The sequence below is a fragment of the Ranitomeya imitator genome, chromosome 5 (genome assembly GCF_032444005.1).
Source record: "Ranitomeya imitator isolate aRanImi1 chromosome 5, aRanImi1.pri, whole genome shotgun sequence".
Lineage (NCBI taxonomy): Eukaryota > Metazoa > Chordata > Amphibia > Anura > Dendrobatidae > Ranitomeya > Ranitomeya imitator.
Window position 1 is genome coordinate 460,221,855 of NC_091286.1, and position 27,586 is coordinate 460,249,440.

At 43.1% G+C, this 27,586-nt stretch overlaps 1 protein-coding gene across 6 annotated transcripts in view; it reads right to left on the reverse strand.

The window, feature by feature from the left end:
- Positions 1-27,586, reverse strand: part of PIK3CA (phosphatidylinositol-4,5-bisphosphate 3-kinase catalytic subunit alpha) — a 91,357-nt gene that overhangs the window by 51,803 nt on the left and 11,968 nt on the right. For all 6 annotated transcript variants that reach the window (XM_069727278.1, XM_069727282.1, XM_069727280.1 and 3 more), the window contains exons 3-11: positions 20,865-21,074; positions 18,711-18,961; positions 18,253-18,498; positions 18,082-18,167; positions 15,936-16,041; positions 14,199-14,351; positions 10,799-10,933; positions 10,323-10,447; positions 4,662-4,743 (exon numbers count right to left, since the gene is read on the reverse strand). In XM_069727278.1, the coding sequence (XP_069583379.1) occupies positions 4,662-4,743; positions 10,323-10,447; positions 10,799-10,933; positions 14,199-14,351; positions 15,936-16,041; positions 18,082-18,167; positions 18,253-18,498; positions 18,711-18,961; positions 20,865-21,074 (1,394 nt within the window). The remainder of the gene's footprint in view (positions 1-4,661; positions 4,744-10,322; positions 10,448-10,798; positions 10,934-14,198; positions 14,352-15,935; positions 16,042-18,081; positions 18,168-18,252; positions 18,499-18,710; positions 18,962-20,864; positions 21,075-27,586) is intronic.

The window sequence follows — 27,586 nt, forward strand, 5'->3', positions numbered from 1 at the left end:
CACTATGATGCATATAGGAACAAAGAAGCAATATGATGCATGTAGAAACCATGAAGCAATCTGCTGAAAAATAATGCACAAAGGTAATATGAAGCGCTATGATGCATATAGGAACCATGAAGCACAAAGGCAATATGAAGCGCTATGATGCGTATAGAAACCATGAAGCAATATGCTGTAATTTAGTGCACAAAGGCAATCGGAAGCACTATGATGCATATAGGAACAGTGATGCAAAATGATGCACAGAGTCACTATGAAGCGTAATGATTCACATAGGAACCATGAAGCAATATGATGCAATATGATGCAGAAAGGCAATATGAAGCGCTATGATGCATATAGGAGCAATGAAGCACCATGATGCATATAGGAACCATGAAGCAATATGATGCAATATGATGCATGAAGTAACTATGAAGTGCTATGATGCATATAGGAACAATGAAGAAATACGATGTAATATGATACACGAAGTGACTATGAAACAGTATGATGCCGTATGATGTCACAGAGGCACTCAATATGATGCATAGATGTGCTATGATGCAGAATCATGCACAGAGGCAGTCAATATGATGCATAGAGGCACTATGATGCAGTACTATGCACGGAGGCACTCAATATAATGCATAGAGGCACTATGATGCAGTATTATGCACGGAGGCACTCAATATGATGCATAGAAGCAGTATTATGCACAGAGGCACTCAATATAATGCATAGAGGCACTATGATGCAGTATTATGCACGGAGGCACTCAATATGATGCATAGAAGCAGTATTATGCACAGAGGCACTCAATATAATGCATAGAGGCACTATGATGCAGTATTATGCACGGAGGCACTCAATATGATGCATAGAAGCAGTATTATGCACAGAGGCACTCAATATAATGCATAGAGGCACTATGATGCAGTATTATGCACAGAGGCACTCAATATGATGCATAGAAGCAGTATTATGCACAGAGGCACTCAATATAATGCATAGAGGCACTATGATGCAGTATTATGCACGGAGGCACTCAATATGATGCATAGAAGCAGTATTATGCACGGAGGCACTCAATATGATGCATAGAGGCACTATGATGCAGTATTATGCACAGAGGCACTCAATATAATGCATAGAGGCACTATGATGCAGTATTATGCACGGAGGCACTCAATACGATGCATAGAAGCAGTATGACTAGGCCATGCCTGAAGGTGCCAAACAAGAGACCAGACTTACACTTTTAAGCAAAAGAGCAATCTATCAGAGTTCCAGATAAATCTCCACTCTGAACAGTACATCTCATTTGTCAGACTGACTCCACCCGAAGGAGCTAATTAATGAGACGCAGCTGGAGGGCAGTCTTCATGGAGACAATGTGCCAATTTAACACCCTGTGTCCTCCTATGGATGGAGTAGTTAAGTTGCAAAGAAAAGTGAAACGCTTGCTTATTGAACCAGAAAATGGAAAGCATGCTTCCAAAAAGTCACTCTGAAGCCCAATCATAAGACTCTGTGCAGACAAGACCTGCAACAAACTGAAGTCCAGTCATGAGATGTAGCCTGGACGTATGGCCTCACCACAGCCTAGAGGTCCAAGGCCTAGCTCCAGGTACAGCTTTGGCACCAAGGCCTGAGACTAGAGTCAGCCCAGAGGCCCACACCATCAATGCAACATTAAACCATGCACTCACCTGTGCTGGCTCCATACCTGCTAGAAGACAGGGGGAGCTGGTAACGCCGAGAGCCTACCGTGGAAGGAAGTGGCGTCCCGTCAGAAATGCTGCATTACTGCCTGTGCCCCCTTCCGTGTTCCATCGTGGAACGCACGCCGATCCCAAGTGCCGGCGCTCCTCTCTGACGTCGGTCACTGGAAGCGCAATGGCCTTCTCCACATGACTTTCGGAAGTAGCGGTGTTTTGCTGGTCGGCGTCCGAGCCGAGAGCCCCCCACTGGGAGGAGGCGGCTCTACCCAGGAGCCCGTCCGCTCGACTGGTCTCTGGGGCTGAGGGACTCCCCACCGGGGAGTTTCCACCCTGGGCTACTTGACAGGGGGAAGGATTGGACCTGCCGCACGATCCCCCTAAGCCCATTACACAGGCTGTTGGCTGAGGAACCTCTCAAAGAGGAGTCAGCCATGGTCCATCTGACCAGGAAAAGGGAAGGCTGAGACCCCCGAACTCTGAGTCCATCTGGTACAGCACTGATAGCTGAGGGACCTCTACCCAGTGAGGTGTCAGCCACGGACCACTTGACAGGGGGAAGAGAATCCACAGGCTATCTTCGCTCTAGGAGCAACCTCTCACACAACCGTCCCTGTAGGGACAGGAAAAACACTGGAGGGTGGAGGTGGGAGGGTCCTTTTAACCTCTCTATGATCCTGTCCCGCTATAGGTCAAGGAAGGACGTCCTCCAGGGTGCTGGCCTGAGGGACGTAATGGAAAAAAGTGTCAGATTTTCCATTTAACTTCTTTCTCCTCTGATGTGACCGCACATCAGAAGAGAGAGAAATAGGGTCTCATGATTTCCCCCGCCCGTACCTCTGGAGTCCAGGGATCCCTCCATGATGTCCCCCGGCGTCGTCTTCAGGGAGAAAAATGGCAGACTCATGATCAATGCGCTCGCCGGATCTGCCAGCCGGCACCAATAGGAAATTTTTCCTATTGGTTCATTTTGATCACTGCGATAGAGTCGCTCAGTGATCAAAATAAAAAAAATAGTAAATAAAACCCACTTTTTTTCACCCCTTGGCTAGGGCTGTGTTGGGGTTAGGTTTGTGGTTATGGTTGGGGGTGTGTTGGGGTTATGGTTGGAGTTAGAGTTGGTTTTTTTTCACTGTTTAGGTACATCAGGGGGTCTCCAAACGCGACATGGCGCCATCATGGATTCCAGACAATTTTGCTTCAAAAAGTCAAATGGTGCTTCCACCCTTCTGAGCTCTGTCACGCGCCCAAACAGTGGCTTTCCCCCACATATGGGGTATCAGCATACTCAGGACAAATTGGACAACTTTTTGGGTCCAATTTCTCCTGTTACCCTTGGGAAAATAAAAAAGTACATTTTTGTGAAGAAAAAAAAAAAAAGTAAAAATGTTCATTTTTTCCTTCCACATTGCTTTAGTTCTCATGAAGCACCTGAGGGGTTAATAATTTCTTGAATGCGGTTTTGCGCACCTTAAGATATGCAGTTTTTACAATGGTGTCAATTTTGGGTATTTTCTGTTATACTGACCGTGTTTCCAAAATTGTGTTGATGTAGACATGTGGGAAATGTTATTTATTAACTATTTTGTGTGACATATCTCTCTGATTTAAGGGCAGAAACATACATACAAAGTTAGAAAATTGCAAAATTTGTCATATTTCCGTTTTTTTCAAGTCATATCAAAGAAATTTTACCACTAACGAAGTACAATATGTCAGCAAAAAACAATCTCAGAGTCAGTGGGATCCGTTGAAGCAATCTAGAGCTATAACCTCAAAGTGACAATGGTCAGAATTGTAAAAATTGGCTTTGTCATTAAAGGGCCTCTGTCACCCCCTCCAGCCGTTATAAACTAAAAGCCACCTTGTGCAGCAGTAATGCTGCATTCTAACAAGGTGGCTCTTTTAGTTTTTGGTGCAGTTATTGCCAAAATAAAGCGTTTTATAACTTTTCCAAAATACCTGTCTTTAGACAGGGAGGCAAGGTCTTAACCCCCCTGCTGGAAACACCACACTGCCGTCACTCAAATCTTCAGTGGCGTCGGGTGCCACCCCTCCGCGCTGTTTTCCCATGAAATCCGGCGCCTGCGCTGTTTTGTACTGGCTAGTGCAGGCGCAGTAAGCTCTGGCCATCTGAACTCACATGCAGTCTTGCAGACTGCGCCTGTGCGGCTGCCCTGCCTATGAATCCCAGCCCAGCACTGCATAATGCATAACACACTGCGGGGCTGGGATTCCCAAGGTGGGTGGCCGCACTGCCCGCACAGGAGCAGTCTGCAAGACTGCATGTGAGGTCAGACGGCCAGAGCTCACTGCGCCTGCCCCACACGGTAGTACACAGCGCAGGCGCCGGATTTAATGGGAAAACAGTGCGGAGGGGGCGGCGCCCGGCGCCCCTGAACACTTCAGTGACGGCAGTGTGGAGTTTCCAGCAGGGGGGGTTAAGACCTGCCTCCCTTAAAGACAGATATTTTGGAGAAGTTATAAAACGTTTTATTTTGGGAATAAATGCACCAAAAACTAAAAGAGCGACCTTGTTAGAATGCAGCATTACTGCTGCACAAGGTGGCTCTTTTAGTTTATAACGGCTGGAGGGGGTGACAGAGGCCCTTTAAGCAGCAATTTGGCTCTGTCACTAAGGGGCTAAGCAACTTTCACTCAGCCAGCCTACTGAGAAAGACAACACAAACCATCAGATGTAAAGGCAAAGGGCTTTTTTTCCTGAAACAAACTAATTGATGGCTTCCTTCATGGTAGTGCTTGAAATTACAGACTTGAAGCTTGTAGCCTCATGGAACAGCGACTGCTCTGTGCTCATTATATGCTCCATGTAAATTCCTATCACATCTATACAGACATATGCACACGTGTGTTTCAGAGATAGCAAGCAGACTGAAATATCCCCTATAGGAAATGCACTGAGAAATGTGGTACAACTTAATATGAGGTGTATTTTACCTGTGCAACATCATCTCTGCAATTCCACTTCACAGCCAGGAGCAGCTTCGGAAGGATTTCTGGAGTATTTCGGCAATAAAGCCTGTAGAAACATAGAATGGAAGTCACGGTGAACAAATAAGAAAATCTCCACCTTTGATTAATGCTGGCTTTGTATTTAGCACAAATAACATCCTGTTATCCTTGAAATTTGTGTTTGTTACCTCCAAACCTTTTTTTTTATAATTAAAAAAACAACCAAATGAGAGGCTAGGTTAGGGTAATGCCACAAGCAGTCAGGATTGTGTCAGCAAGTCACTTACTACATTTTATATTTAAGAAAAATCAGGACTAAAAGGGATTGGTCAGCCTCTCAAAACTGTGCTGCTGCTGCTGGGCCAGACATTACTTTAGATTTATATGGCACATTAGGTCTTTCAATGTTCAGACACTCTACCCAACATTTATATAAGTAAGGCTGCAGTTACAAGGCTGCTGGCAATGTGACAGATCGCGAGGCTAAAGCTCCGTCTATACCCTGCTGCATCGCAGCGTGCTGCAGGTGAATTGGGTCATATCTTAACCAGCAGGCTACCATGACTAGAAAGCTGCAAAAACTCACAACCATGTAGTTTGCAAGGAGACCTGTTGACTTGCATTATGCCGAGATGTAGCAGCGGCACACAGTGATCTTTGGCCTCACGACTGGTGTTGTGGCTAATTTAGCATCAGACTAAACCGTTAATCAGAAAACAAAAATATCTAGTAGAGATATATATATATATATATATATATATATATATATATATATATATATATATATATATATATATATATCCACACTACACACATGGGCATCTTCAAACAATTTTATATAAAAATCAATGACAGTTGGGGGAAAAAACAGGGGAGTGGGCCCCCGTGATGGTGAATTAAAGTCAAGAGGTAGAGAACAAGTCACTATAATTATATACAAGGGCTAAGACAGCAATCTGTACCTCTACCCCAGGTGAACAAAGAGATGGGTTCACACTGCGCTAGCAGCAGCCCGTTCAGCACATACCCTAACGAGCTGCTGCTAGCACAAGTGCCGGCGTTCAATGGCGCTAGCGCAGATAGAGCTAGCAGCTGCTCTATCTGCGCTAGCAGTGACGGAAACGCTGCAGCCCGTATCTCCGGGTCCGTCACTCAATGACTGCACATCACTAGCGCACGCCCATTGTGGGCGTGCGCTAGCAATGCGCCCAACATTGCAGTCAATGGAGCCGTAACGGACTACGTTACAGCGCGTTTATGCCGCGTAATGTAGTCCGTCTAACGGACTGCCTTGACGCAATGTGAACCAGTATGTAAACACTGCGCAATTATGCACATTTTGACTAAATTGTATTCCCAATTGGACCCTTTAAAAAAAAAAAAAAAAAAATTTTAAAGTTCAGCATCTGCAGAGTCCATACATGCCGCTTACGCCTCTATCTACATGTGCACATTTGGACAATATCAACACCAAAGAGACCAAAAAAAAACCCTGCAATCACACATCCGCTCTCATTAGTAAGAGAGGATCACATGAAGAATAGTTGCAGGCAGGCTGTACTGGGGTATGAATGGCAAAACTTGTTTGGCATCTCTTCTTACACAGAACAAGTATTCATTTCATCTGGCTTCTTGACTACAAATATGTGCTGCACCCCAAACATAGCACCGGAATTCTGCATTTTATCATGATCGTAAGAATGTCGCTCTAGTTCTTAGGCTTTAGTCGTGGCATGTATTTAACCCCTTCACGACACACTGTACTAGTACTGCTCTGCGGGAGGTGAGCTCTCACAAAGTACAGTACTAGTACGGCACCGCAATTGCGTGGCCTCACGCTGAGCGCCGCGGCGATTGCATGCGGGTGTCAGCTGTATGTGACAGCCGACACCCCGCAACAACGCCCATGATTGGTGCTAGCTCCGATCGTGGGCATTTAACCCCTCTGATGCCACAGTTAATAGTGACAGCAGCATAGAGAAGTATCCTGTAGGGAGGGGACTCACTGTGTGCTTCCATCAGAACAACACGATGCGATCGTGTTGTCCTGATGGTCTCCATGGAGACCTCCCGACACCAAGATGGCTGCAGGGTCCTTCTGGGTCTTGCAGGGAAGGTGGCTTGTGAGCGCCTACTGATAGCAGGCGCCTGCATGCCTCCTTCCCTGCCTGTCAGATCCTCATCTGACACTCTGCAGTGCTGAGTGTCAGATCAGCAATCTGCTGTAAAATAGTAATGTCCCATACTGAGACAATGTAATAAAAGTTAAAAAAAAAACAAAAAAAAACAAAAAAAAAAACACTAAAATGTGTAAAAATATTTTTTTTAAATTCCCACATAAAGGAGAAAAAAAAAAAATTACCAACAAATACAGGTTAAAAAAAATAAATAAATGTACACATTTGGCATCACCGCTTCCGTAACGACCCACTCTATAAAACTGCCCCACTAGTTAACCCCTTCTGTGAGCATGTAAAAAAAAAAAAAAAAAAAAAAAAGCAAAAAACAATGCTTTGTTCATCATACCGCCAAACGTATAATAAAACGCGATCAAAAACACGGATAGAAATAATAATGGTACCGTGAAAACGTCATCTTGTCCCGCAAAAAACAAGCCTCCATACAGCTCCATCAGCAGAAAAATAGAAAAGTTATAGCTCTCAGAATAAAGCAATGCAAAAATATTTTTTCTTTAAAATAGTTTTTTATTGTGTAAGAGTCAAAACACACACACAAAAAAAAAAAAGAAGATAAATGAGGTATCGCTGCAATTGCACAGACCCGAAGAATACAACTGCCTTATCAATTTTACCACACGAGGAATGGTGTTTAAAAAAAAGATAAAAAATAAATTCCTGAATTGCTGTTTTTTTGTTAATTCTGTCTCCCAAAAAACGAAATAGAAAGCAATTAAATGTCATGCCCAAAAATGGTACAAATAGAAACTTCACCTCATCCCGCAAAAAACAAGCCCTCATATGACCATCGACTGAAATATGAAAAAATTATAGCTCTCAAAATATGGTGACACAAAAACTAGTTTTCGCAATAAAAAGCGTCTTTTAGTGTGCGACAGCAGCCAAACATAAAAACCTGAAAAAAAATCTGGTATCGCTGTAATCACACCGACCTGAAGAATAAAGTTGCCTAATCACTTATACCACACGAGGAACGGCATAAAAAATAAATAAAACCAATTCTTCACATGCTGTTGATTTTTTCATTCTGCCTCCCAAAGATCGCAGTAAGATTCGGCGCACATTTATCCTGCACTCTGCACTGAGTGCTTACACCAGGGTTTCCGTGTAAATCTCTGAAATACACGATTCAGACAGAACCTCTGGCTGAAGATTCCCTATAATGAACTAGACAGAGGCACTGTGGACACAGTCTGGCCTGTGATCTGGCGGCGTCCGTCTTTTTAGGATTGCAGAAAAGTGCCGTCGGCCACAGTTTTGTGCACTTATGAAAAGAAGGACACCGTGGAACAGAGGCCAGACTGAGTCCAGAGTAATTCTGCTGCCTCACTATAGTGAATGGATCCATAGGGGGTTTCATCTGAATCATGTCACTCAGAAGTTTAGATGGATACCCCAAAGTAGAGCGCCGGATAACTGTGATCCCAAACGTTACGCAAAATGTTCCCAATAAAAGCTTGCACTCAATCCACAAAAAAAGCAAGTCCCCACTCAGATCTGTCATCTGCTAACAGAAATATAGGGAACTTCCACGTTACTGATAGCGCAAAGGCTCTGGAAAAGCAAAATGCCTCCTCATCCACCAGAAGAAATTTAGCAAATTCTCAGCTCCCAAATCCCCCTCCTTTCTGAGCTCCAGTGTGCCTAAAAAACATTTAGCGCCCACATGTTTGACATATCTGTAGTGATGAGAGTGTGCCTAATTTACAGGTGCGTGTCTCCAGAAGCATGAGCTGGGCATAGTGTACTGGAGACTTCAGTATGCAATTTTCACTCAGCAACATACACTACTGCTTGTTTCTGGAAAACACCCATGGAGTCAATATTGTCACAACATCTGAGGATAAATTCCCAAAGGGTTATAATTTCTAAAATGGGGTCACTTGTGGGGGAGTGGGGGGGGGGGGGGGGGAGATTCTGTTTTTCTAGCACTTAGGGGCTCTTTATATGGAATCCACAAACTAGTCTAGGAAAATCTGCACTGCAGGAGGCAAACAGCGTTACGTCCCTCCCGAGTCTCTCTGTATGGCAAAGTAGTACTGTACAGCCATATATTGGGGATTTCTACATTCAGCAGAAATTGTGGGACAAATTCCGGTGCCATTTTTACCCATTTTCCAGTGGGAAAATGTAAAACTTGAGGCTGGCATACAATCTTGGTGGTAAAAATGTAAATTTTTTCTTCACTTGCCCAATGGTATAAAAGATTGCGACACCTGTGGTGTCAATATAATCACTGCACCCCTAAATGAATTCATTGAGAGGTTTAATTGGTAAAATGGGGTCACTTATGGAGGGGGGGGCTCTGCTGTTCTATCGTCTCAGGGGCTCTGTCAATGTAACATGGCACCCTCAAACAAGCGCAGCAAAATCTGCATTATTATATGGCGCCACTTCCCTTCTGAGCTTTGCACTGTGCCTCTAAATTAGTTTCAGCGCCCGGAGACCATCTGTAAGAAAGAAGCAGGGACCGCGCTGGGAGCAGGTGAGTATAATGGGGAAGGTGACCACTGCGCAATATTCACCTGTCCCCGTTCCACCGCCGGGCGCCGCTCCGTCTTCCGCGTCCTCTGGCTGTGACGTTCAGGTCAGAGGGCGCGATGACGTGTATAGTGCACGCCCTCTGCCTTCACAGTCACTGCAGAGGACGCGGAAGACGGAGCGGCGCCCGGCGGTGGAACGGGGACAGGTGAATATTGCAAGTGCTGGGGGCCTGAGTGACGAGAGGAGAGCATGTCATGTTTTTTTTTTTTAAATCGCAGCAACAGCATATGGGGTAAATGTTTCTGTGGAGCATCTTTTAGGGCCATAATCAGCATTTGTGCAACATTGTATGAGGCAAATGTCTCTATGGAGCATCTTATGGGGCCATAATCAACATTTGTGCAGCATTGTATGGGGCACATTTTCTATGGAGCATCTTATGGGGCAATAATTAACCTTTATGCAGCATTAAATGGGACACATTTTCTATGGAGCATCTTATGGGGCCCTTATTAACCTTTGTGCAGCATTATAATCGGGCATATTTTAATATGGAGCATCTTATGGGGTCCATCATGAACTGTATGGAGCATTATATGGGGCTCCTGATTCAATATGGATATTCAAAAACACTTAACCTACTGATGTCTCAATTTAACTTTTATTGGTATCTATTTTTATTTTTGACATTTACCGGTAGCTGCTGCATTTTCCACCCTAGGCTTATAATCGAGTCAATAGGTTTCCCAGTTTTTTGTGGCAAAATAAGGGGGGGGTCGGCTTATACTCGAGTATGTACTGTACATTGGATATCATTTCTGCTGCATGTTAAAACAGACATGGTGTTCACACATATACAATGTCTCTCCTTAAATGTGTGTAGCTTAGAATTTAATCTTTGTAAGAAAATAATTAAACATCTACATTTCTATGCAAACCCATTTAACACAGAAGTATTAAAGACCTGTGGCTCCAAAGGAATTCTTTTTCTTGCTCAGTGATTTCAGAGAGAGGGTCCCGAGTAGAAATGGCTTTGAGCTGCTCTTTATCACTTTCTCTGACTTCATTGTCTCTGGCTATTCTGCTAGTCTGAAAAATAACATTACCATAATACATAAATATTACTGATGCCTTCATCCTCCCCACTAGCGTTTTATCCAGTTTTCAATACACAGTGAACTAAAAAGGTCTGTACATGGTGAGAACACCAAGGCAGCTTCTATATATGGAGCACTATATACACAATGGCTGTATTAAACAAAGAAAATAAAAGGAAACTATCAGCATTCTGGACATTTTGGGATAACAGAAATAGCACTGTCAGAGCAATGAAGTGGCAAGAGAAAGAAAATCTAATACAGCCTGTCACATTTGTATTTTGTATTACAGAATACAATATCACATCTCCTATAGATGAAATATAGTATTGACATTATTTACCAGTCCGGAATGGCTGTAATTGTAGCCCATCTCTCGTTCTAAAGCCTTATTCGCATGATCTTCTATTGCCGTCATATCTGGGAACTTGACTGGGCTACTGAAACAGTCAAATTCAAGCTCTAGACAGGGAGTTTCCTGAAAAACAGTGCAACAACAGAAGAGTCTGAATAAAGAAATGGGTTAGGCTGCCGTCACACTAGCAGTATTTGGTCAGTATTTTACATCAGTATTTGTAGCCAAAACCAGGAGTGGGTGATAAATACAGAAGTGGTGCATATGTTACTATTATACTTTTCCTCTATTTGTTCCTCTCCTGGTTTTGGCTACAAATACTGATGTAAAATACTGACCAAATACTGATAGTGTGACGGCAGCCTAACGGAGAAAACAACGGTGACACGGGCTATACACAGGAATCGCTAAATTTACAAAGCGGATCTCACCCATCAAATCCGTAAAGCAAACAGGACATGTAGAAATAAGTACTTATAAGGCACAGTCTACACAGCGGTAGGGTCAGATGGAGGAACCACAGGGAGGGAAAACTGCGCAAATCAAGTGCAGGCGCTGGGTGCACCCTTGGAGTGGGCAAACATTTATACATACCTTCCAATCTCCACCCCACCCATCTTTGATTGAAAGCTCTGGTTTCACAGAGAAGGGTGGAGATAGAGGAAAACAAGCAGGTGGAAAGCTGTAGTTAAAGGTTTGTCCACGCCATAATGCACCGACTGCCTGCCTTTCTGTGCTGACAGAGTCCATTTAACCTTTTCCAAGTGTCAGGGTGTGTGCACACGTTGCGATTTTTGCTGCGGATCCGCAGCGGTTTTGACGCTGCGGATCCGCAGCAGTTTTCCATGCGGTGTACAGTACAATGTTAACCTATGGAAAACAAAAACCGCTGTGCACATGCTGCGGAAAAAAACCACGCGGAAACGCTGCAGTTTATTTTCCACAGCATTTCAATTCTTTGTGCGGAATCCGCAACGGTTTGGCACCTGCTCCATGTTAAAAGTCCGCATGTGTCTAAAACCGCAGTGGAAACCGCACAAAAAACCGCGATAAATCCGCAGTACTTTCTGCACTGCGGATTTAATCAAATCCACTGCGGAAAATTCCGCAACGGAATCCGCAGCGTGTGCACATGGCCTTAGGCTATGTGCACACGTAGGAAATGTGGTGCAGAATTTTCTGCACAAAATCCGCATCTCCTGGCAGAATCAGCGGATTTGCCACGGATTTTGTGCTGATTTTATGCAGTTTTTGCCACTGCGGATTTCTATCATGGAGGGGTGCAGAAACGCTACAGATCCGCACAAAAGAAGTGAAATGCACTTCTTTTAAATCCGCAGCAATTCCGCACTGATTTTTCTGCACCCCTTTTTTTTTTTTCTTTTTTACATTGATTTACATGGTACTGTAAATCACAGTGCGGATCTGCAGCGTTTCTGCGCGGAAAAATCCGCTGCAGATCCGCATCGTGTGCACATAGCCTTAGTCTTGTGGGGTGTGTGGAGAGGGCACCTGCATGGGGTGAAGCTGGTGTACCATGGCATAACATCTACAAACATAACCACTGGTCTCTGTGGTGTATGTCACAAGACTGCCATGGCCAGAGATGGGCTGCAGTGGTCACACGTATAGCTAGGCATGTCACCACTGCAGTCAAGTGAACACAGATTAGAGAAGGAGCAGGAAAGTAACCATTTCTCTTACTGATTTTTGTATGGGCGGTCGACCCCCTTTACAGGACATTGACATTTTATCATATTCGATGACTACAGTCACATTTATGTAACACCTTAAGAGCTATGATATCACTATATTCAGCATAGAGTAGTCGAAATCTCTCCATATATTTACTCCCCACAAAATAGATTTCCAGTATTGAAACAGCAGAGAGACCATCATCTGCTGACTCCAGTCTTAAAAAGGGGCAGGGCATTAATTTCCAATAATAGAAAGGAAATATACTTTTCTTAATCATGTATTTGAGAAATGCTTTATTATTTGGTCTCCTTTTACATCATGACTTTTCTAAGGTAGTGAAAGGTCAGCTTTAAAAAGCACCCATCACGAATGTGGCAGCGCCATTTTTATTAAAGTGACAATTCAGCATGCCTTTTGTTTTCTTTCCCATCTGTTCGCTTCCAGTAGAAAGTATAGTGGTTTCATTTAATACTTAGCAGTCGGTCTTCTGACATTTCTAGCATCTTGTGACAATTGTAACCAGCCAACTCGCACAGCAATTCTGTATGGACTGGAAATAACCCTCAGTGTAAGTCTATGAGACTCAACAAGGCTTTGAGACTTACATTAACAAATGAAGAAACAGTCAGCTGTGGGAGCCAGCAAGAAAGTGCTGCAATCACAAGACGCAAGAGAGGACCAGAGAAGCATGAGGATAAGGGGAAGACAGTGACCGGTAAGTATTTAAATGCACTGAACATGCATTACTGATAGCTAATGGATAAGAAGAAAAAAAAAACAAAAAAAAAAAAAAAAAAAACACTGGAGGACGCTGATTCTTTCATAAAAGAACATACAGTCCCAGTCGTGATTTTTTTTTTTTTAAACAGAAGTTACTTACAAAAGAGCACAGAACATTCCATAATGATCCACCAAAAATATCGCCTTAACACCCATATTGTGGGCTCTCGGAATGCAGAGCAGGAGCCTAAAATTCTCAGAGGTCCGTCTAACAATGAAACTGCAAGATCTGCTACCTTGCTTATTAAGCAGTAACATTCCTAGAGCAGTTACTATTTGGTCACTGCCAGGAAACGTAAAAGATGAGGCAGAGCTCGGTTGGTACAAAGAGCGAGATCTTGTGCTTTCACTGGGAGAGGAGGCGAAGAGGTTTGTAGGATCTTGCCCTTTTCTGGGACATCAGGGAGTGTATATAAAAATAAACAGTCTGGGGCGTCCCACTAAATAAATAGAAAAATCCGACCCAGACTGGTGGTAGGTAGTCAATAAGATAGTGAAGGACTGTAGATTTGTTGGTGATTGGTTAAATTATTTTGGACTAGAGGATAGTGGTTCTGGGACGGTTCGGAAACACTGGCCTACACTACGGATACATGAATCTAAATAAACCCTATTAATAAGCATGACCCTTCTAACGTACAAATGGCTTTCCACAGAATTACTTGCCCCATGAGATCCAGCTATGTAAGGCTTGGAGCCAACATACTTGTTACTGCCTGATTTTAGGCGTCATGTTGTGTAAATACTGATTTTGAGTGGATTTTTTTTCCCCTTTTCTGCAGTTTTGGTCCACATCTTAGAAACCTCATAAAATGGGTATCTGTCTATGAAACATTTTTAGAATCTAATACTCAACGTGAAACACAAACATAGTATTCCACTGACTAAAGATGGATAAAGATCTTCGTACCTTGTTTGGATTGGACCCTGTGACTCCGATCGGATTGAGCAAGTCTTCTAATCCATGAGGTACAGGCCACAAGTTCAATGCCATTTTCCCAGAGACTAATGTATCTGTGTAATCAAACAAGTTTATATTGCCCCATGCCAACGGGCAGTGTTCCTGTGGGCGGATGAAACGTAAGCATTAGAATGGCAATGATCTCATCCATACGTGTAAGGATTGCTTACTTCTTGGTCTATTAGTGACAAACACCTGACTGAGGTCAGGGAAAGAGGCTTGGGAACTACAGGATTCCAGGTTACATGGCGCACAGGCTCACAAATTTACTGCCACACAGGACTTACAGGTCTTGTTCCATATAAATAATTTCTTACCTACCCATAGGACAGATGTTCAAGTGATAAATGAATGATTTTGGAGGGCCAGGCTGCTGAGACTCCCACCAAGTGTCCAATGTGAATAGTCATAGTGAGCATGTGCGACCACTGCTCTCACAGACACTGAAAACAGAACATAGGGGCTTTGGGAATCCCATTCTTCCAGCAATCATACATTTATCACCTTTCCTGTAGACAGCCGATATTTATTCTCATCAGACAAACCTTTTACCCACAACTAGATGACGGAGTTAACATTATTGGAAAAGCAAATCCTATAACTGTTTAGAAAGACAGTGATCGGGAGAAGGGCTGAAGCCAGACATCCACATCTCTGCATCTGTAAATATGTGACACTAGATAGAGGCCCGATGCTATCGCATTAATGTTACGATGGGGGCAGACATGCGGCGCTGTTGTTATCTAATGGCATCCTGTGATAATTTAATGACTTTTGCATCAGGGGACTCTTGTGCTTGACGCCTACGCTTATATGCATTGTTTTTGTCCCAGCGATGCTGTTGCTCTTCAAGAGTCTCATTTGCCCGTTGTCGTCTTCGACGTTGTGCCTTTGCTGCTTTCATTCATTGTCATTGGTGTACATTTTAGGAGGAGCCATGTTGGCGTTATTTGCTTTTTAAAAGGGGTTTTCCCACGAACAAAAGTTCATCTTAAAAATTGTCTGTGTCTGACCGTGTACAGAGCATACCACAGCTCCTGGGCAGGGGAGGAAGCAAAAGACAATACTGACATTACAGCCGGAGATTGCAGAGGATACATTTAGTGAGGTAAAATATTTTTTAAAAACTGTCAGTGAAATATTTTACCTGACAAAATGAATCCTCTGTGATCCCCTGCTGTAATGTCAGTATTGTCTTTTGCTTCCTCCCCTGCCCAGGAGATGTGGTATGCTCCGTACACGGTCAGACAATTTTTTTAATTAACTTTCTTTCACGGGAAACCCCCTTTAATGTGACCGGCTTCCTCTGCCTGTAGACACGTCGCACATCTGCCACCGGGATCAGCCGAATGATTCACTGCACCTGCGTGTAATTCACGCAGGCAGTAAGACTGCCGCCATCTTTGTGCCGACAGATAGCGGCGGTCATAGATCGAGAGAGAGAGATCGAGAGAGAGATCGAGATCGAGAGAAAGATCGAGAGAGAGCGAGCGAGCGACGGAGACGATGGTGTTCCGTTCCGCTGTTGAGAGAGAATTGCGATGGTGGTTGATACCGGCAGCAGTAGGCAATTATATAAATAGATATGTTGAGCAGCAAAGGTCGTTGGGTTGGCAAATATAACTCCAAATTACATCCACAGCTAACATACTTGGATCAAAAAGTCTAAAATCCTACAACACTTACTTCTTTAGCTCCTTTTCTGCCTTTTACTGAACAGATGGAAAGACAAAGGCGAGCTGCCCTGGGTAAATCTGGGATAAACATATCGTACAAAAGCCATTCATTCCACCTGGAAAGAGGACAATTTTTTATTTGAAGCAAATAAAGGAAAAGAAAAATGTCACTTAAGTAAGGTATAGCTCACACACTTATGTGAAATTGTGATCAAGCACTGATACACACTTACTGGTTTATCAAAAAAGTTTCCTTTGTATCAAATCACTAGTATACTCTCTGCAATCCTACTACATATTTATGCTGCACCTAAAATGATAAATTTGGGGTAAATTAAGCATGGATGCTCAAAGAGTTTATCTGGGACTTCTTTTTTTATGGGGCTAAAATCTACGGTATTTACTTGTGGGTAGTTACTAACTAGCTGCCTGTTTTGTCCTGCGACGATCTCTCCTGACTCAGGGTGGAGACGGAGCTCCTGCCAGCGATTCTCAGGGTTCCTGTGCTGCCATGTCCACAGAGCAGCTCCTTCACTTCTAGTCTGCTTCGTATATAGGGCATCACTGCCATCATCTTGATTATCTACAACTGGCTACCGCAGTTGGGTAGCGAGGAACCGGCTGTTAATCAGCATGACATTGGCAATGGTGTCACATCGGTAGAGCAGAGCAAAGAGAAAAAGCTGCTCTATCTACTTGGCAGAACAGGAAGCATTTAAGTCAACTATGACCCATTTAGAATATGTACTGTAACTGGTGTATAGAGATGCAACCTTATGTTGCACATCATTTGAAAAGGTTAACCATGTCCCTTTTCGCATCATTAAGTTTTGGTGTTGGTACGGTTTAAAAAAAAAAAAAAAAAAAAAAAAACTTTAGAAACTAATGAATTTGGCTTAAGCATTTACAGTACAATAATGAAATGGTACTAACAATGATAAATGTGGCCCATAGTTAAAAGAGGAGTATTCACAATTGTCATGCTAACATTTTTTTTCCCTACAAGCTCCGATAAAATCCCATGAAAGTCTCAACTAGTCACATTTTATAAGACTTTGTGCACACGTTGCAGAATTGCAGCGGAAATTTCCACGGCAATTCTGCAACTCCCTGCCGCAGGAAATACGCATGCGGACTTAGCATGCATATTCCCGCTAAACACTAGCGTTTTGCAAGCATAATTAGCTTGCAGAATGCTAGTGTTTTCCAAGCGATCTATAGCATTGCTTGGAAAACTGATTGACAGGTTGATCACTTGTCAAACAAGTGTTTGACAAGTGTGACCAACTTTTTACTATTGATGCTGCCTATGCAACATCAGTAAAAAGGTATAAATGTTAAAAATAATAATAAAAAAAATTGTGATATTCTCACCTTCCGGCGGCCCCGGCAGCCTTCCTGCTCCTCGCGAAGCTCCCATTCCCAGCAATGCCTTGCAACAATGACCCCAGATGACGTAGCATCACCCGAGACCGCTACGTCATCACTGGTCATCGTCGCAAGGCATCGCTGGGAACTGGAGCTTCCGGGAGCATCGCTAAGGCCTGGGCTGGATTCGGGGGCCGCCAGAAGGTGGGTATAACACAGTTTTTATTTATTTAACTTTTTTTTTTTTTTTTTTTAGAGCCTGGAAGAGTCTCCTCTTCTTCACTCTGGGTACTATCCGCACATGATCCGCTTACTTTGCGCATGGTGGGCATAGCCCCATGCGGAAAGTAAGAGGATCAATGCATTCCTATGTGTGCTGAATCGTCGCGATTCCGCACAAAAAATATGCAGCATGCGCACAGCATTGCGGAATGCCATTGAATTCAATGGGTTGTGTTGTGCATGCGTTTTTACTCTAACCTTCTTTTAGAGTACATCATAGCAAGGGAAATTAGAAAATTATATATAAATATATATATATATATATATATATATATATATATATATATATATATATATATATATATATATATATATATATATATATATATATATATATATATATATATATATATATATATATTTTTTTTTTATTTGCATTTCTAAAGATTACATTCCCGACAGCCATATAGGAGAAATAATGAAAAGGAAGGTCTAAATGCAAAAAAAAAAAAAAATTACATGAAGGTCTTCCCAAAGGAAACCACAACAATAATGAAATAAATCACCTTGGATTTGAGCAGGGGACCCTCAGAGTGTTCACGTTGTCACACAATGGCTCAGCTCCATGAAACATACCAGTACGAACATAGATCTAAAGCAAATGAGGGTTACAGAAAAATTAACATGGCACAAACAAAAAAACAAAAGCAAAAACTCTACATGAATGATAACAGTACCTTATCGATATCTCGGATATTTACGTTGACATAGGTAGCACAGAGAATTTTTATTCTAAGAGTACTGTTGATCGCCCATAGAGATTTAGCAGAAGCTTCTCCATTCATGTAAGGTGTTGCTGTCGAAATTCTTCTTGAATATGAAGGCATAGTGAAGGTGTCAACTGGGATCTGGTTGTATAAGCTGTCCTTGGCCATCAACATTAAATTGGGCATCCGGCCAAGCATAATGCAGCTTCTGATATACTGAAATATATATATGTAAAAAAAAAAAACTGCATACATTGGTGATTACATAATAAGCCACCATTTAGAACACCTACGTATGTATTCCTAAAGTGCTGAAAGTGCACGCAAAATTACACAACACTTGCTCAAAACATACAGCTATCTATGTGGGGTAAACTAAAATGAGGATTAATATGAGAATCAAAGGGCATTAATAGAGGTCTGCTCACCTTATACTGACTCAGCGGATACTTTTCCAGCAAGTATTCATCACATCCGCAAACTTTTAATATATATTTCCCCTGGTACTCCAGGACACAAAGCTTGAGCTGTTCATTGGACAGTAGCATACTCCGTGTCTTTTTCCTTATCGCTTCTGCTATTACATGTTCTGGTACACAATCATGGCTGATTTTTAAAGAATACTTCTGCTTTTCATTGTTCGGGGACACAATGACCCAAATGACCACAATTATATGCCCTGTAGTAGGAATGAAGTAGTCAATGAGGATTAGAAGAACAAATTGTATGAGAAAATGAATATATATATTAGTCTAAGGGTCACTTCCATCTGTCTGACACGGAAATCACGCGTCGCCGATTGGCGACGGGCACAGTCCGACCGCGAACTCGCCCCTTCCTACTGTCAGTGCCCACTCCAGTCAGCGCTCACACAGGGTTAATGTCTACATTACACCGCGGTGTAACGCAGTCAGTTAACGCTGCTATTAACCCTGTGTGACCAACTTTTTACTATTGAAGCTGCCTATACAGCATCAATAGTAAAAAGATCTAATGTTAAAAATAATTAAAATAAAAAATCATTATATTCTCACCCTCCGTTGACTTTCCTGCTGCTCCTCGCGAAGCTCCGGTCCATGCATTGCGGTCTCACGAGACCGCCACGTCATCATCTCGCAAGACCGCAATGCATTCTTGGGACTGGAGCATCTTGAGGAGCATCGATAAATGCCTGGGCTGGATCCGGGGGCCGACAGAAGGTGAGTATATAACTTTTTTTTTTTTTTTATTTATTTTTATTTTTTAACAGGGATAGGGTGCCCGCTGTGCTATATACTACGTGGTCTGTGTTAAACGCTACTTGGCTGTGCTATATTTCTCTGCTGTATCTGTGCATCATGAATCGTGGTATGTGTTAAAGAGGGGGGCCCACTGAAAATCTTTCGCCTGGGGCCCTCAAAAACCTGTAGCAGGCCCTGGCTTCACTGATTGTTCGCGGCCGGGCGTGACCATTGAGTGACAGACGCAGTCCGGCAAATTGGCGCGGAATTTGAACCAAAAAAAAAAAAAACACAGGTATTAGGTTTTGCTGCATTTATGGTGCCAAAACCTGATGAAGCAGAAGGAGATTATTTTTATGCACTAAACTATCAGCATGCACAAGATACAAAAGTGCCTTGGTAAAAAAACACTGCAAAAAAAAAAAACGCAAGAAAAAAAATGCAACAAAACCTAAGCAAAACCTGCTTTTTTGAGGCAAGTTTCTTACTCCTTAGAGAGTAGGCTTTGCCTTAGGAAAAAAAACCACCAACAACGCAACATCTGAACGTAGCATTATGGTATGTAATGTGCTGTCAAATTAACATTTGCCACATCTGTACGCCCTAGAAAGATTGAAATAAAGAGATTTTCCCTCCAAAGTTGTTAAAGTCACTCCTAGATCTCAATAAAGTTACAATAATGTGGATAAAAAAGGCAGCAAATCTGTCATTTTAAACAGAGAATATGCCCAAGAATAGAATTAAAAGGGGTATTCCCATCTCCAAGATCCTATCGCAATATGTAGTAGGAATAATAATAATAATAATAATAATAATAATGACAAATACCTCAAATTAGAAATTTAGTATAGTTCTTCAGATTCGCTTACCCCACGTGCAGGGCATTGCAGTAGCTTAGGTGTCTATGGTTACAACCACTCATATAGTAATATCTATTACACATACACATTGGGATAGGATCTTGAAGATGGGAATACCCCATTAAAGTGATCGTTCTATCTGCGACAACATCAGAAAGTGCCATACATGTTCAATAGCTTCTGGTTGAAGCCAGCTCTATAATGTTTGTTGCTCCAATAGAAATGAATGGAGGGAGCCATGTACCCATCTATATTCCTGATGGGGGGGGGGGGGGGGGGGGGGGGTTGGGAAGCGGGGCCCTGTTAGACCCCATCTAGGAAATATCCTATAGAAGATGAGACAACCCCATTACCTGTATTCCCAATTATAGCAAGATCTAAAATATTAATCACGTCTCCACAACATTGCAAATCCAAAGATAACTTCTGAAGAATCAGTCTGGTGTTAATATGAGCCATGAAGCATCTGGCAGATCTTCTCTATTGTGGAGTAATCACGTACCTTTGTCCAGTTTGCTTTCTATGTGCTTGGGAAGCTCTGAAGAGGATTCTACATTGGGAGGGTAAACATAAAGTGCTCGACTGATTGGGCCATTTGCATCACGAAGTTCCACTGCATCTTTACAGACATTGAGAATATTCTTCCTGAAGTCCTGAACCTCTGGATCCTTTACCATGTCAAACTCACAAACAGGCATTCCTATTGCAAAACCTGGAAAAATATTGTCAAGTAAAATAACATCCATTATGTAAGGTTACACAGAACACAAGCTACATTTACACCTGGCGCTCAATACATGAAAATGCAAGCAGTCACTGAACGCATAGAACTCTACACATCCCTGCTGAAACAGACCGTCCGAGGAGAGAAGGCATATAATGGCATTCATATGACAGCATGCTGTGAGCCTGCAGTGGTGTATGTCTGCAGAGATCACCTACAATGGCAAAATAGTCTGACAGGACTGGGAGCATCTATGAAGACAAGTGCAAAGAGGGAATGGATGTCTGCTGTGACTACTTGGAGAAACAGGCTACTGAGAAAGGAGGAGGAGGAGGAGGGTCCTTACTGTGCTCACTAGAGGGAGGTTGTTGGGACTACAGGGGAAGCATTTGCACGCAAAGGATATCAGTGTGACTACCATTAAAGTCTGCTCTAACAATAGTAATTCGACTTTAAATCAGGAGTAGGGAACCTTAGGCCCGCAATGTCATTTCATCCCGCCCTGTTTTGCTGGCTCTTTAAAGGGAATCTGTCACCTCAATTTTACCCTATAAGATTCGGCCACCGCCATCAGGGGCTTATCTATAGCATTCTGTAATGCTGTAGATAAGCCCCCCCCCGATGTGACCTGAAAGATAAGAAAAACAAGTTAGATTATGCTCACCCAGGGGCGGTCCCGGTTCTGTTGGGGTCCGATCTTCATACGATGACGTCCTCTTTTCTTCCTGCCGCAGCTCTGACACAGGCGTACTGATCTGCCCTGTTGAGGGCAGAGCAAAGTACTGCAGTGCGCAGCCGCCGGGCCTCTCTGACCTTTCCCGGCACCTGCGCACTGCAGTACTTTGCTCTGCCCTCAACAGGGTAGATAAAGTACGCCTGCGCAGGAGCCGCGGCAGGAAGCAAAGAAGAGGACGTCATCATATGAAGATGGGAGGCACTGGATCGGACCGCAACTCCATCGGACTCAAACAGAACCAGGAACGCCCAGGTGAGTATAATCTAACGGGTTTTTCTTATCTTTCAGGTTACATCAGGGGCTTATCTACAGCTTTACAGAATGCTGTAGATAAGCCCCCTAATGGCAGTGGCCGCAGCTTATAGGGCAAAATTGAGGTGAAAGATTCCCTTTAGAAGAGCTGTCCAGCCTTGGGGTACAAGACTGCAGTCTCTGTATGTGACTGCAGACTTTGGGTTCCTCACAGCACATGCACTGACAGCTCTAGTGCCAGCAGCGTAACTGTAATTGCCTAAGCGACTTGTATACATGTGGTTCAGTGCCAACTAGACGTGTGAGACCTCACTCAATGCAAGTGTATTGAGCGAGGCCAGACATGTCTAGTCGGAATGTGAACAGAGGTATGCAAATCGTGTACTGGCTTTCATATGACCGCCTGCTCACAGAACCGGAGAATCCTCATAGCGGGCACGTGAGGATTCATAATTCTGCTATTAGATTGACTGCAGACTAGTACCCCAAGGCCGGAAAACCCCTTTAATTCCTACCTAGACTGCGATCAAACACACTCAGCATTTACTACGGAGCGCTGTGACAGACGCAACAAAGGATTATGTCCTGAAACTGCCCAGTGCCTTCTTTGTGGGTGGAGTTACCATGCTCTGCACTCCAGTATCAAAGTCTGTGTCACCCATGTGATGCACACAGCGGCATCGGTATCTCCTATGTGATGCACACAGCAGTCTCGGTGTCTCCTCTATGAAATACACAGCCGTCTTGGCATCTATGTGATGTATATGCAGCAATTGTGATGCCTTCTATGTTGTTATGTATAAAACAGCAGTGTTGGTGTCTACTATGTGATGTATACAGAAGTCTCTGTCTACTGTGTGATGTATACTCTCCCACTGCTTGGAGTTCGATAAATGTAATGTGAGCTGTAAGCGAGGAGACCTGCAGTGTAATATAAATCTGTGTTTGGAACAAAACACTCTTGCGATCAATTCGTTACAAAACTTATTGCAAAAAGTTGACCAGACCCATGCAAATCTTGAAAAGCAGTTGCGAGTAGCAACACCAACATTACCGCGTATCACACGTCTTGCCCCCCCCCCCACAAAAAACAAAACAGTTCTTATCGTTACATTAGGGGTTAGTTAATCAGTTGTTTGACCAAATATAACGGGGTAATTTTGGAGCTGATAATTTTGTGTTCTACAGGGGATATGGTAAGTGAGTGCCTGATTCTTACGACCAAATTCCAGTTCATAGTGTAAGTTGCCATTTGCCAAGTGATTGCTTGGCCAAGACCTCTCTAATGTGTATGGAGGGAGGCCTTTACCCTTCAGAGCAATCTTGCTTATGATAAGGATTTGAAGTTTATTACGAAGCCCAGTGACTATTGTGGAAATAAGTATTGCACACAAATACGAAACTGCTACTGCAGAAGTATCACCAATTGGTCGCCCACGATGAGTCTACATGCCTGCACTATTAATTTGCTATATCATGAATAAATTTGAAATGATTTTGGCATGCAGCTAAATAATTGTGTCTTATTTTTTAATTATTTAGGGAGCGAAGCAAAGCATTTATGAGTAAAAAGCTGCATAGTTTTGGCACAACTGGCGTCTTTGCTAAAATCATGCGAGTTTTGGCGCCCACACCATTTTCGCCCAGCTCTGACAAAGTGAGTGGAGCGAAGGTTTGATAGGTGTGGTGACTAAAAAAAATCGTCAAAAAACAAAGAAACAGCATCCAGTCTAGAAGAAAAAAAAAAAAAAAAAAAAAAAAAAAAATCTTTATTCCGCCACAATACAACGTTTCAACCAGTGTTGGTCTTTATCAAGTATGATACTTGATTTGATGGAATACAGATTTTTTTCTTCTCTTTTTCACCTGGACTGGATGCTGTTTCTCGTTGTTTTTTAAGCATTTATTCTACAATTAGGTTCACTGGATCTTGAACGTGCTTTCCTATATTGAAGTGCTGTCGGCTGTTTTTCTTTATATGTAGGTGTGTGGCGACTGCCGCTCGTCAAATTCGTGACTAGCGACAGCGGTCACGAAACAAGAAATCTTACTCCAGTGTGGGCTGGAGTTATACGTCACTTGCCCGCCGCTCATGATTAATGAAGAAGCACATGCCTCTTCAAGACTCAGAAGCGTCTGACTACAGCACATCTCATCATCAAGATTATCATGAACAATACAGTTGTATCGGGCCCCATTTACTGTTTCAATGATGATTATATTTCTAATAAATAAGAGCTGCAGCAATCTTTAATTATTAATGTCCCCCCAAAAAAGAATGACTAAAAATAATAAATATTATACCAAGACTCCCAATCTTCTCTCCCTTTCTAGTCTTGATTTTATGTGACTAAATACATTTATCACCACCTGGCTTTACCCACAGTGTTTGCATGGATGTATAAAGATAAGAAAAACAGGAAGTTTTCAATATAACCAAACTAGTCCTTACAAATGACGCCAGCAGAAAGACAGCAGTTTAGCAAGAGAGGATAGTTTTCACATACACTACTGCAATTAGTGAGTTTCCTATTAAACATTATAGGGAAGAAAAATAAAAAAATAAGGGATACTTTTACAGAAAATTTTATAACTATGGACAATTTTGGAAGTTTTAAAACCCCACTCCAGCATTTTTTTATTGCAGCAATGGAGTGGTGCCACTAATCGAGGTTTCCTGCCCTTAGTATTATACTCACTGGTTGCCGTCTTTATCTGTTATCAGTGATGGTCCAATTGGTCTTTTGCAGGCTGTGACCTGTGGGATCGCTCCAGTGAAGTAACTACTTAATGTAAGTCTAAGGCTACTTTCACACTAGTGTCGGTACGGGGCCGTCGCCATGCATCGGCCCAACGTACACTGCGAAAATAATGAACAACGGGGGCAGCGGATGCAGTTTTACAACGCATACGCTGCCCCATTTTAAGGTCCGGGAGGAGGGGGCGGAGTTCCTGCCGCGCATGCGCGTTCGGAAATGGTAGACTCGACGCACAAAAAAAAGTTACATGTTACTTTTTTTTGTGCCGACGGTCCTCTAGAACACGACGGATGCGACGTGTGGCCATACGTCGCAATGCGTCGCTAATGCAAGTCTATGGAGAAAAAACGCATCCTGCCTACTGTGAAAGTAGCCTAAGAGAGCCAGAATGAGGCCAGAACAAGGTTTGCAGAGTTACAGAGCTTGTGACCGCTCCCTCTGACTTCTGGGCAGTCAAAAGGTGCTGTCACAGAAAGGCAGCGGGAGACCGGAGGCGCTGGGAAGAGCTGAAGACGGTGGCTGGTAAGTATAATACTACGGACAGGGATCTTACATTAATTGCACCACTCCAGCAACAAAATAAAAAGACAAACGCTGCAGTGGTGCTTTAAATATTTATGACACCCTTTACGATATGTTATCATTATTAAAATTGCTAAGGTTTGACCCCAGCACACCCACCTTCAGCTGACTGAAGGGGCCCATGGCTCTGAGAACTGGCACAGCTCTACACTGTGTAGTGGCTATGAATGTTACCGCAGCTCTTTCTCATACTGTTATCAATAGCAAAGCGACATTTCAGTCTACAACTCGGCCTTCATCAGTTTAATGTAAGAGGTATACATACACAAAACACGTCAAAAGAAAAATAAACAGATGGAACAGAAATAAAACCTGAAATTTATATAAAACATACATCAATCATCTCTGGCAAAGTTTCATATGGCTCCATAAGATCGCATATATAAATCATGACGAGACAAAAAAAAAACAAAAAACAAAACAATCTGATACACCTTGGGCCTAAGGAACCTAAATTCATCCTGAAAAAGGGGGGGAAAAAAAGAAATCAAATCTGAGGGTTGCCCAGATTCTTCCAATCCATGTCTGATCCTGCAGCAGCCTCCTCACCAATACAGGTAAAGTTGGCAGAGCCAGTGATTGGCTCCGTGCAGGAGTTGATCTCATATCATCAGGGCACTGAGGAGGCTGACGGCCCAAATGAAGGAATAGATGGAAGCAGGGGAAGGGTCTGGCTGAGACTGGGGGACGTGGAGTTTGTTGTGATGTTACGTCCAGTCTTTGTCAGACAGAAAAACTCTAGAGGGGGTTTGAGCAGCTCCTCGGGAATCAGAGAATTGCTCACATGCTGAAGTGTGGATGCTAGGCAATGGTGCAGAATGCTGACAGTGAGTATACTGCAAACTGTCAGTATTCTGCAGACTAGATACACACATTAAATGTGTAAAAAATATAGTTCTTACCGATAACGGTATTTCTCTGAGCCCATGACGGCACCACGGAGAGAGGGGATCCGCCCACCAAGGACAGGAAACCTACGGATAAAAAGGTGGTACCACTCTCCTGCATCAGTTGTTTTACATAGAGAACGATGGGAGACCACTAAACATTTGTTAAATTTTAACTGTTTATCATAACTAGATACCGCGTGACTATTAACACTATGAGTAGACTATGGCACTATTTTGATGTGCGCACCCACAAGTGAAGGGAGGGAATGTACGGGTGCCGTCATGGGCTCAGAGAAATACCGTTATCGGTAAGAACTATATTTTTCTCTGATCGCCCATGACGGCACCACGGAGAGAATTGCATAGATAGTGCATTCAGGGAGGGACCACCGCCTCCAGAACCCCTTTTACCGAAACTAAGGTCTGAAGAGGAGATTAGGTCCAATCTATAGTGCCTATAGAATGTGGATGGTGAGGACCAGGTAGCAGCTCTACATATCTGGTCTATGGAAGCTCCGGCCTTCTCCGCCCAGGAAGTCGCTACTGCTCTTGTTGAGTGAGCCTTAACCTCCCCGGGAACGGACATCCCACTTGCTGAGTATGATAGACTGATGGCGTCTGTGATTCATCTTGCTATGGTGGCTTTAGATGCTTTTTTCCCCCTTCCGGGGACCCTGAAAACACACAAACAGAGAGGAATCCTCCCTACTCTCTCTAGTGACTTCTAGGTAATGTAAGAGACATCTTCTTACATCTAGTGTATGTAATGTTTGTTCCTCCTTATTTTTAGGATTGGGACAGAAGGAGGGGAGAGATATCTCTTGAGACCTGTGAAATTTTGAAGCCACTTTTGGGAGATATGCTGGGTCTGTTTTTAAAATGACCCTATCCTCTAGGAATTGTGTGTAGGGAGGGTTAGCTGAGAGAGCCTGTAAATCGCTAACCCTGCGGGCCGAAGTGAGGGCGACTAATAGAGCTGTTTTGAGGGATAGATTTTTTATTGTAGATTCGTGTAATGGCTCAAATGGAGAATTAGTCAGGGCTTTAAGGACCAAGTTTAAGTCCCATTGAGGAACAACTTTTACTGGAAGAGGCCTTGATCTTCCTGCCGCCCTGATGAATCTAGCGACCCACCTATTTGAGGCTAAATCAAAATTGAATAGGGCTCCCAAAGCTGCCACGTGAACTTTTAGGGTGTTAGTGGCTAAACCCATCTCCAACCCGTTTTGTAGGAACTCTAATATGGAATTAAGGGGAATTTCTTTCCCTATTTTTGCACCT